This window comes from the organism of the source record quoted next, unplaced genomic scaffold (genome assembly GCF_019419815.1).
Source record: "Pyrus x bretschneideri cultivar Hongxiangsu unplaced genomic scaffold, Pyrus_bretschneideri_v1 Contig50, whole genome shotgun sequence".
In the NCBI taxonomy this organism is placed as follows: domain Eukaryota; kingdom Viridiplantae; phylum Streptophyta; class Magnoliopsida; order Rosales; family Rosaceae; genus Pyrus; species Pyrus x bretschneideri.
The window spans coordinates 1,180,977-1,193,491 of record NW_025999788.1 but is presented as its reverse complement, the minus strand read 5'-3'; the positions used below and the strand labels follow the sequence as shown (position 1 = coordinate 1,193,491).

At 35.8% G+C, this 12,515-nt stretch overlaps 1 protein-coding gene across 1 annotated transcript; it reads right to left on the bottom strand.

Moving 5' to 3' along the window:
- Nucleotides 1-5,330: 5,330 nt before the first annotated feature.
- On the bottom strand, nt 5,331-8,650 carry LOC103952010 (transcription factor JUNGBRUNNEN 1). Its single transcript, XM_048569882.1, has 4 exons — nt 8,330-8,650; nt 6,626-6,948; nt 5,869-6,274; nt 5,331-5,547 (listed from the first exon to the last, which is right to left on the bottom strand). The coding sequence occupies exons 1-3, from the start codon at nt 8,538-8,540 to the stop codon at nt 5,873-5,875; spliced, it is 936 nt and encodes a 311-aa protein (XP_048425839.1). The 5' UTR covers nt 8,541-8,650; the 3' UTR covers nt 5,331-5,547; nt 5,869-5,872.
- Between the last annotated feature and the right edge of the window lie 3,865 nt (nt 8,651-12,515).

The following is a 12,515-nucleotide window of genomic DNA, read 5'->3' as shown; positions in this document are numbered from 1 at the left end:
AATACTCATTGATCGTCAACTTTCCTTGTCTCACATTTGCAAACTCTTGCTTTCTACCATCATAAGATGCCGAAGGAATAATTCTTTTCTTTAAACAAGTCCTTAAACAATTCTCAATCGGCTGTTTCCTTCGGTGACAACGAATTATACTCCTGTTTCCACCAGGATACAAGTTCATAACTCAAACCAGGTAGTCGTCTCAACCCTTCTGTCAAAAGGAAGATTCCTTTGACTTGCATAATCTAAAACATCTTTTCCAATTGGTTAATCCATCACTTTGCTCCCTCAGGTTCATCATTTCATAAGGTGATTCAAATTCAACGCATAACCCATCTTAAAATGTCCCTTTTAGATAATATACTGAATCACCAAAATAATAGTTTCCCCTAACAGCTAAATCAGGGAGACTAAGTTCCTCTAACTACGTGGTTTGCTACGAGGCGGTGTAGTTCTGACAGAATTCACTAGAACTTCTCAAGATGTCCAAGATTGAAACTAGGCTCTGATACCAACTGACACACCCCGTCCCGAAGGAGGGCATGCTGGCCGTCACGTGAGAGTGACGTAACTATTTACACAATACGGAAGCTTTAAAATATACAATTTCTAAGATGAAACACCCAAAGGTGAGTCCTAATTTTTGGTCTATTCTGTCAGAACACCGTTGAATTTCCTCGTAGTCACCACACCTTTGCAATTCTTGAACCTGGAGGGGCGCAAAACAAAGTTGAGTGGGTCAGCAAAACAATTCTTTTCCAAATCCAAACACTTCTCAAAACTTTGTAACCCCTCGCCGTAAAACAAGTATAATTTCCCAGAAAATAAACATATATACGTATGCACAAATATGCCAAACATGCTCCAAAATATGCCATTCATGCTCGAGAATATGCCACATCAGAATCTCATAATAAATGTAAGTGCTCAAGCATAACTCATAACAATAATATATAATCTGGCAGCCGGGAGTCACCTAACGTGACCTGTACGGCTGCATATAGAGCTCCAATCTCAACTCAATAACTGAATCTGCACATGAGTCGGAACCACCTAACGTGGTCTGTACGACAGGACTGGGTGTATCATATACACTCTAGTGCTACGATCACGTGAAGACTGTGCGAATAATCGCGGGTCACCTACGAGTCGGAACCACCTAATGTGGTCTGCACGACAAGGCTATGCACCTACTTGGATCCAAGGCGAGCGTGTGGTGCGGGTGAACATCACGTGAAGGACTCTGCCCCTCTCTGGGCGGGAGCACTAACACCGGGGGTGCAGATTATGAGCTCTCTAAGCATCTCAAACTACTACTGAAATACAAACATGAATACCACTTACCTGTGCGTCCACAGCACCAAATACACATATATAAATGTATACCGCTACTAATGCATGTGATGATAGTATTTCAATCGTATTCCAAACGTATTTCATACGTATATCAAATGTATTTCAAATGTAGCTTACCTGGGCCTCCTCAGCACCATGCAACAGTATGCATAATTATGGTAATGCACATATTAAAATGTGATGCATATATGACAGGATATTTAATTCGTATTTCTTTTAAAATACGTTTTCTGGGAAATACATCAAACATACGTATATATATATATATACTGAAAAATAACTGCCCACTCACTGATCACATCGACGTCTGGTAGGTCCCTGAGCCTCCCCTAGATTGGTTACATTCTTCTTCTGTATAATTTTCACCTATACAAACAGTAACCAACTTGACGTTATTTAACGCACATACACCAAACATTCGTCCATAACTTTCTCATACGTTGCTCAATTTGGGTGTATGAATATACCACGGTGATCTACACGACGTCACGAACGCGTGACAATTTTCAGAACTCAATTTGGAGCTCTCACGCGCCCCCACGCGCCCTGTTCACGCGCTACCCACGCGCGCGTCTTCTTCCTCGCGTCGCCGGACTGGTTTCGCCGGCGGTGGGTGTTTTGCCGGAATTTCTGGGTAAACTTCAAAGTGTCATAACTTCTTCATTTCTTAACCATTTTCGACGTACTATATATCAAAATGAAGGTATTGACGAGACGAACACATCCATACCTGCCTCGACCCCTAACTCGCCGTGGATTCGCCGGAAAAAACCCCGAAAGCCCCGGCCAAACTTTGAACTTGTCATTCTCCTTGTTCTTACGTCCATTTTTCACGTAATCTATACCAAAATGAAGCCCTAATCATAATCTACCACGTTGGACTAGTTTTATGGCCTAAAAACAACGGAATCAAACTTTTCCAAAAATACGAAAATTCGGCCAAACTTACAGTTCGTGATCCCGACGTCCAAATCCTTCAAACGAAGCACTCCGAGCTTCCTTAGGACCTCACCAAGCTTCTTACAAGCTTCAAAATCCCAAAAACATCAAGTTTTGCGTGTGCATGAACAGTGCACACGCACAGTGAAATTGAAATCCATATTTTCCGAAGTGAAACTCACCTGAAATTGGTACCATCGTGTTCGTGTGGTCCTCAGGAGTACGATGGTGGTCTTAGATCCTTCGTTGGTATAGTTTTAAGGTGGTTTGTGGGTGGTCCGTGTGAGTTCGAAGGAGAGAGAGAGAACGGAGAGTGAATGAGAGATTTGTGAGGGAGGAGAGAGAGAGAGACAAGGTACGGGAATGAGGGAGAGATTTGAGGGAGGTGGGATCCTACCCAATCGCCAAATCATAAAGTTACAACATATTTTACGCCCCTTAGTCCCGTTTAAGGGCATTTTCATAACTTCACGTCCTCGGAATTAAAATTCCGGGACGGGTTGTGACACAAAACCTCTTAAACATCTTGAGATTTTTTATTTTCTTTTTCCCGTCGACACATCTTCAGTTTGGATAAACAACACTGTGAAGGCAACCGGTGAACACCTTCAGTTTGGATAAACAGCACTGTTGCCGTAGAATCAGCCGACCGAGGAGCACTTTCAGTTTGGATAAATAGCACTGCGTCGAGGCCGACTGGTTACCTATCTAAGTCTCGCTCGAGAAGGGTTTTTGAATCCTTATTGGCAGAGGTCATCTTATTAGCCTTCTCGGCGAAGTAAGGTGTTACGAGTTACGATATTCGGCGTACTAGACGCCGAGTGATTTTATGATTGGATACTCACAAGTGAATTTTAAAGTTCGGCATTCTGACGACCGGACCACATTCACCATCAAGACATACATCACCTTTGAATACTTGTGTCCGTATAGTCTGGTGTCGATTCAACGTGCTTATACTCTTACGAATATAATCAATGTGACCGAATCGGGCACCGACGATTTGTGAACTTCGCAGAACTAGTAGCCTTGTCTTCAGGCTCGAGAATTTAAAGGTCGAGATTTGTTTCTTCCTTGGTCGCAGTTGCAAGATAAAGAAGTCAGCGACGCGCTCAACGCAACGTCAACAAATTTTACTCCTCGGTCGAGCTCGGCCGACGAGTTGGCACGCCCCGTATTCAACCGAATGACGTAGTTAGCTTATTAGGCCATCTTCAACCAAAGGGTCCAGAGGGCCAGAGGGCCGAAAATAGCCTGAAAACCGTCTCCAACCGAGGGTTAGGCCAGATAGCTGTGGAATCTGAGAGGGTCCCACAGAATCGAAGAAGGCTAAAGGGCTGGAGGGCTGGCCAGAAAAATTGGAAATCCTGTCGATTATAACCGACAGGAATGCTTTGATTATTATTTTTTTTACTGTTTTATTATTATTTTTTATTTACCAAATTTTTCCTATAACTTCTATTTTTCATATTTTTTTTAAATTCTTTTTTTTTTTCTATAACTTTTATTTTACAAAATTTGTTTCATATTTTTTCTTAAATTCTATTTTTTCCTATAACTTCTATTTCACAAAATTTGTTTCATTTTATTTTAAATTCTATTTTTTTTTCCTATAACTTCTATTTCACAAAATTGGTTTATATTTTTTTTTAATTCTATTTTTTTCCTAGAACTTCCTAAGCCATTATACAACATTAAATTAAATTAAGTAACATGAAACAACATAAAATAATATTAAATTACATTAACCAACATAAAAATTATACTACATAAAAAAAACATTTAACAACATGAAACTTAAACAACATTTAAGTTGTAGTTTTTAAATAATAAATGATGTTTGGCCCTATGGCCTTCGGTTGGAGACAGTTTTTTGTGATAGGGCTAAAACGAGCCCTTTGGCCCTTTGATCCTTGGTTGGAGACGAAAGCAAATATGGACATATACTGTTCATTAAAATATTAATATCTTGGAGAATCTTGGAGGGTCAGAGGGCTAAAACGAGCCCTCTGGCCAGCCATCGGTTGGAGATGTGATAGGGCTAAAACGAGCCCTTTGGCCCTTTGGCCCTCAGTTGGAGACGAAAGCAAATATGGACATATACTGTTCATTAAAATATTAATATCTTGGAGAATCTTGGAGGGCCAGAGGGCTAAAACGAGCCATCTGGCCAGCCATCGGTTGGAGATGTGATAGGGCTAAAACGAGCCCTTTGGCCATTTGGCCCTCGGTTGGAGACGAAAGCAAATATGGACATCTACTGTTCATTAAAATATTAATATCTTGGAGAATCTTGGAGGACCAGAGGGCTAAAACGAGCCCTCTGGCCAGCCATCGGTTGGAGATGGCCTTAGTTACTCGGCCTGGACGCCACGTAGGCTTTGTAATTTTTAAGGTCAACAGTGTTACATGGGTGAAATTAACTTGTTTCAGCAACCTACCCGAAGCGAAAAAGTTCCTGATTGCATTTGTGACATCCAACCCCACAATGCCAATACCATTGGCAGAAAAACGGATTCATTCCGTCCGGCCCTGGTGCAATTACAAATAAATTAATGTGTGAAACTCTAAACTTGTAGAATTCATTCATGACTCATGAACTTAAATTGGTAAGGTTTGATTTTGTTGATGTTGAAATTTTTTATATTTTTTTAGATTACGATGTTCGATGTTGAACTTAAAATAAGATTTTTAACTTACGGAGCCATCTAGAGACTAGCAGGGGCACGTCCCCCTCACTTATGTATAAGCTAAATAAATTGAATACCTCATAATTTCAGTTTCTAATTCCGCCCTAATTGAGCCTTAAATTAAGCTCTTGCATGTTTATATATGTTATATGGGATAAACAAATATAAAAGGGTTTTTCAATGTCGAGTTTTCAAGCGACATGAAAACAACCAGGCTCATTATATTTGCAGCAGCCCCCCTGAGAAAGGGTAACATTTTTTTTTCTCATCATGAGCCCTTGATGGCATGTGCACTAGATTCTAAATATATAAAATATTTAGAATTAAAATTTTGTAGACAAAGAAAAAAGAAAATGAATTAGAAAATATATTATATAAAGCACCATATAACATGAACTCCTAAATTGTTTAAACTGTCTACGGGCGACAAGGTCAAAAGGAAAACAAAAGTAGTTAACACTAATTAACCAAACATGAACTCCTACTAGTACACTTACAAACTGCATTCGTATGAATTCATTTACACAGGAAATGGCGTCGGATCAAAAGCAAGCTGTTGTACGACTTATTGATCAAGAATCTTAGAGAATGAAAGAAGGTCGAAGAACCAAGGAAAAAATCTCAGAAAACTCAGAGAAGAAAAAGACTCACGACTCTTGTATTGTTATTGATTCAAGAGTTATTACAAGAGAATCCAATATAAAGGACTATCACTACTTTCTTAAAGACTAAGCTACCCCTAAACATATCTCACTAAATCTTATCAAATCTTATCCAATTAACCAAATCTTACAACTATATCCAACTGTCCTTACAACCAAATCCAACTGATTCGCTGACATGGCAAATATATGTAATATTGCCATGTGACCATACTCATCACGACTGATCTATATAAGCTCATCCCAATTTTCATTCAAAAGATCATTCTCAAGATCTTGAAACGAAATGTTTGAGAACGTGTCCATGTATGGATGTGTTGAATTAGGCTGCTGCATGTTGGAGCTCAACTGCCCTACTGCATGCGCATGCAATTGGTGACTTCCATTAATAATACTGTTTATATTGTTGGTATGATTCACAAGAGGCTTCCCCTCGTAGCAACTGTCTGAAGCACCGAAACTGATATAAGTGTTAGATTGGTCGAGAAGGTCTTGTCGATCAGTAACGAATTTCTTGGAGTTTACGGTGTCCGTTGGATGACGTTTATCTGCAGATAGATCTCTCCAATCTGGGGTGTACTTTCTGTATGAAACATTTCTTTTGAATATCCGACACAATGTCCATATTTCCTGATACAAGTGAAACCATGACATTCATCAAAACATAAGCCTTCATATATAGCCAAACGGAAAAGAAAAAAAAGAATTTTATTTTAGATTCAGGGTATCTCTTTCTCATGTGTACAGTGTGTATGGACTTAATTACTGGTTTATGATTAAGGTTAATTTCAAATTTTCTTGAACTTACTTGTAATTATATAGTTAAGTCAGGTTGATTCTTGCCTAAATTCTATGGTTCATATTTGCAGTTTGACAACACAAGTCTGGAAAGAAAATGTTTCCTCTCATGAATACAATTTTAAAGACTTTGTAAATGAAAGGGGTCAAAATTAATTACAACTATGCAGATTTTTCACTTACAGCTTCTTGTTGAGGATCAGTATTCATATTCTTAGGGTTAGAGCTTCGGTTATTGTGTTCATTCGAACTGGAGGAATTAGGAAGGCGAAACTCGTGCATCATCCAATCGGTTTTGCTGCCTTTGCCTGCACTTCCACGGTAGTAAACCAATGTTTTCTTTAGGCCACTGCAGGCATGGCTCTCTCCTCCGTGGGAATGTATCGGCTTGTCGATTCCAGTTGCCTTCCAAAATCCAGAACCTGTTACTCTGTTGGGTCTGATGCTGTTCTTGTACTTTCTCCCTCTTTTGCAGAAGAAGTACCATTCCTTATCTCCTGCGGTTTCTGCACACATAAATACTGACGTTAATCACATGTTACAATTAACCCTAATATTTGTATAAGAAAAATATTTATAATTGGAGCTAGCTAGTTGCACTTAGTAAAGTTAAGTTTACAGTATTTGGAAATTTTACGGTGACCATATTTTTGGACTATAATTAGTATTCGGTTTCTAGTTACTAATATTCATTGACTGAAACCTTATTAGTTTTCAGATTTTGATCCAAGTCCCTAGCATTAATGTAATAATGAATTTACATGTCAGTTACATAATTTTTAAAATAAAAATTAATAATTGATTTAGGATTTTAATACTCACACCTTTATTAAACTCCTAACTAATTTTCAATCCAATACTTCCATAATAAATAAAAAATTAGAATAAGTTTGTACCCATTAGCTTTTTTAAAAAATGTTTTCAAATTTTTAATCTTATATGTACCCATTCATGTAATATTTTCAAATTTTTAATCTTAAAATACTCATTCTTAAATATACCAATTTGTTACATGTAAAATGTACCCTTTTTATATAAAATATATTCAATTTTTTTCTAATCCATTTTAAACTTATATGGGTATATTTTTTTTTTCTTTTGATTTGAGAATGTATCCATGTCAAGTTTAATCGAAGAAACTTACAAATGTTATTAAGCCTAATTTTTTTTTTTTTTTTTTTTTTTGTGTTTGTGATTTTAAAGAAAATACCCCTGTTTTGGTACAATAAGTTTTTGGTTAATTTTGATGAATGTGCCCATGTTTATATATATATATATATATATATATATATATATACACACACACACTCAATAGTTTAAATTATATTTTAATAATTTTAATCCCACAAAGTATGGTTTTTATTTAAAATCTGTTTATATAAACAACTATAATTTTTAATTTTTAATTTAAAAAAAAATATAATAACATACATATAAATAAATTATCACATTAATTTCAGGAACTTCAATAAAAAATTGAAAACCAACAATGTTTTAGTCAAAGAATATTCATAACTAGACTGCATCCAAAGTCGAATTACATAATGCAATGATTGATGGTTGGATTCCTTTTTTTATTGATTTAAGAAAGGAATCCAACTATCAACCTTTTCATCATGTGATGTGCAAAATATGATCTAATAAGATAATCTCTCTATCTTCACCCTTATAGTACTAAGGTATGACAAAATTTTTTTGCTGAACATAAATAGTTTTCCTTGATAGTGCAACCAATATATTATAGGCCACTTTTTGCTCAGCATATAACCCTAGCCAACTTCTTCTCTTCACTTTCTTTTGAAAGTACAAGAGAAGAGAAATTAAATAGCAAAAATTAATCATAAATTTAGCAAAAATCAATTAATAAGTACAAATATATGTTCATACTTGGAAGATCCCAAGGATCATGTTTGTAGATATCAATTGATTTGATGAGCTCCAAGCTGATCGGTTTCTTCTGAATCTTCCGACGAAGATAGAAGTCTACAAGTTCTTCATCTGTTGGGTGAAACCGAAATCCTGGTAGTTGAACATCATCTTCATCATCAGTATACTGATGATCATCCTTATTGCTAGGACTATAATATGTGTTATCCATATTGATATATCGATCCTCTTCAAGCCCGATCTAGCTCTACCTCAATCTCAATGGATCCGTAGTTAATCAGCTGTGTATTTTTCTCTCTTTCCCAGTGGAGGAATTGAAGCTTCGACGGTCTAAGATGAAGAGTCATGGGCTAGCTTTCTTATATTTATAAGGTGAAGAAGTCATCGCAAATGGTTTTCATTGGGTCAGGTCTTCAAGTTTGACCCTGTCTTAGGCAGAAGTCTTGCAATTTTGTTGTAAGGTCACCGTTTGCGACTAGTCTGTTGGAGCAATATTGTTGGAGCAATATTAGAAAATATGAAAAATAACAATATAAATTTAATGATAATAATCATAAAGAAATTCACAACATCAATTATATATGAGATTAATATAAACAACTAAAGAGAAAGTTAGAAAAACTAACAAACTTGGAGATTGAGGCTTGCATAAATGCAATGTCCTAAAGACAGAATTTCGCCCATACTCTTCTGCTTGCAGTTCGGTAGGCGTCCGTCTCCCAGGATTCAACAATCTATAATCCGAAGTCAAAGCACTTCAAACATCGGACTCTGGCGAACTTCATATATTCCATACTCTCAAGACACGACTCGGAATTTGACTAACCAAGACTAAAAGATCTTAGAGAAAAACTATTCTCTTAATAATCTCACGACTATACTAACGTGAGTTTATATAAAACCTAAGATACTGGTTGATTAAGAGATGCAAACATTCATCTATTAGATGATACCGTTTACCAAGGATTGCCTCGATCCCTTTCAAACGGTTATGCATTTTTCATTCAATATTTTGAATTAAATATTATAATTATGAATTTATAATATATAAATTCCAACATAATCTTCATATGAGGAATGTATAGTCAGTGCTATATGCGTGAATGCATTCACTCCTCTCACCCTCATTTGGAAATACAAAAATTATCATGGCATGATCATAACAAAGCCGGCATAGAGAAAATTTAATACATTGAAGCCAGTAGTAACTACATGCATGCATCGATCTACACTGTTTTTTCTTTTTAGGCATAAAACATTTTGTTGGTAATCGAAGTGCGAAAATTGGATCTATGTGTTGTAGATGCTGGGACCATAAACTTATGGAGATTACACTAATTACCAGTCTTTTATATACATAAATTTTTCACTGACAATAGGATGAGATGTATTGTTTTTCACAAGATTCTAAAGAATTTAAAATGTATATATAGTGTCACAACAAAGTTATGCAACCGAACAAGGTTAATCACTTTAGTAATGGAACTCATCGAAAATATATATCGTTTTAGTTATTTATGTGAATGGAGTCTGAGGTCTCTTCCAACTAAGTAGAGAGCAACATAAACTAAAGACTCATATACAATTGCTAAATATATAATCTGATGAGACGAGGGGTACAAATCATTTCTACATCTTCATGACCTACTTGTGTAGCTGTCATTCCAGACTTCCAGTTAATGCATCACAATATTTTCTAGGTCGCGTGGCTTAATTTCCAAAATATGTATGAAGAAGTTGAGGTTCAACCATAAAATTAACTAGGAATATGAGGAGTAGTTAATTATTTGTAAGCACATGCAATATCTCTCCTTATATAATTACTATAAACACGCCTTCTCTATGTGGCAAATTTTTTAGCCTCGCACATGAACAACACAAATCGGTGATGTGGAACATGTGTGACTGTTGGGTTCCACATATGGGACAACATGCTCTGATAGGTAGTATGAAGAAATATGACTCCTCCATCAATTTGGGCAGTAGGCCAATTACTTATGAGCACATGCAATGTCCATCCTCCCATCAATATGAGATTCATTCTCAACACCCTTCCTTAAATGGACAAGACAAATTGGGTGATGTGGAGCACGTGTGGCCTTTAGGCTTCACACGTGGAACAGTCTGCTTTGATACCATGAAGAAGTTGAGGTTCCACCCTAAAAAACCAATTGGCAGTATGGGAATTAGTCTAATTACTTATAAGCACATAAAAAATCTCATTTTCCAGATCTGAGATTCATGATCTCAACAATATATCCAGATTTTTTTTCTTTCTTTTCTACTAATATTTTGCTTCAAACCTTCAACTAATTATGGAGGAAGAGGTCACTTAGTACTATGGTCTGGTAGTATTCTTCTTCGGCTCTTCACTTGTAAGTGTGAGATCTTAGATTCTATTTTCGTCAAAGACGAATTTGAACCACATTATTGCTGACCTATTATAAGGCTTACACCACTCCCTCACCCTTTAATATAGATAATATCGTTTATTAAAAAAAAAAAACTTTATGAATGGAAGAGATTCCAGTCCATAAAGGAAAAAACGAGAACCACACTCTAGGTCAGATTTTTGTATATATATGATGGGGAAAGTGCATAATTGGAGAGGCATGTGGATTCATTCTAGATGGAATAATAATATAATGCATTATTACTTCTGGAGGAACAAAATAACAGTCAACTAGTTAAGAATGAGACGGGCACATATTGAGAACTTGAGATCCATAAAACTGTAAAACTAAAAGGGCGGTACCTAAGTAGTAATTGTTACTATCAATTTAACTCTAAGCAGGATCCCTTTCTACTTAAAAGTGAGAGGTCTACTTACTTGAATGATGAGTTCAATACTTATTATAATGAACATATTGGGCAGTTTACATTTTTCACATTAAAAGTATCTTATTTAACTTAATTGTATTTAAATAAATGTATATAAGGTTTGAGTGTGCACTAAACACTGGTAGAGCCAAAAGATAAAGCCTGGGAGGGTCATATGACCCTTCTCACAATTTGGAAATGTTGTATTTATTTGTGTTATATTAATGTAGATTGGCTTTTAAATTTATGGTTGACCCTCCTCACAAATGTAATTTGCTCATTCTTGAGGGTCCAACACTTCAAATTCACAATGTCATTTTTTGCCTCTTAATCAAATAAAAGATATTTATTTTCATATCCTCATACTCATATCCAATTAATTTTATTCCATTCGCACTAAGGTGCATAAACATGATTGATTTTTTCCATTGTTGTAAATCGCCATCTGCTATAATGTCAAGGTCGGAATCTTAGAATGTCTTTTATGCTAAATAAGTTGATACTTATGATTGTTTCTTAAGTAATTTATATATATAAGCCCAATTTATCATAATTTTATAGTCACTTAAAATTGACTCTCCTTAACAGAATTTCTTACTCCGTCACTAGTGCTAAGTATGGGTCATATGAGTGTGAGATTAGAGCGGTATTTTTGGTGGGCATAGGTACGCACGGACAATGGCGGAGCTAGGATTTTACATGAGGAGGGTCCTCACTTAATTTTAGAAAAATAGATAATGTTTACAAAAGGGTATAATGCATGCTTGGAGTTGTGATCTAATTATTTTTTTTTGAGGTGCGAAATGCTTTTTCCATATTAAAATTAATCTTCCAAAATCAAGTCAATATAGAGAGTAGTTAATCAAGATTAAAGAGGATTAAAAGAAATTAACCTTTCAATATCAAGTCAATGAAAAATGCTAGGGGATCATGCTTTTAGACCCTATTATTATTAGTAAAAAGTTAAAGAGAACACAGAGATTTACATACCTTAACATTGTTTTGGGTTGAAAATTTGGATGGCAAAATACATGAAATTCAACAAGGAAAGGAGGAAAAACTCAAAGTTTATTATTTTTTACGTTGACAATATAAAAGAATATCTTTTGATAAAACTAAAGAGTAGGCCTAGACCTATGCTAGGCATATATTGCCTCCGCCCCTGCGCACGGACTTCTAAGGTTCTCTTCATTTGACCTGAAAGTTGTTTTCGTCGCAATTTTCTACATTAATTATTTTTTTCATTTAGCTGGTCATTTGCATAGGTAAATGGTATATATATATATATCACACTTTATTAATGTACTAAATGATTATTGTTTGAATGAAAGTTTTGTTAGACAAAATCTCAGGCGACAAAATTAGT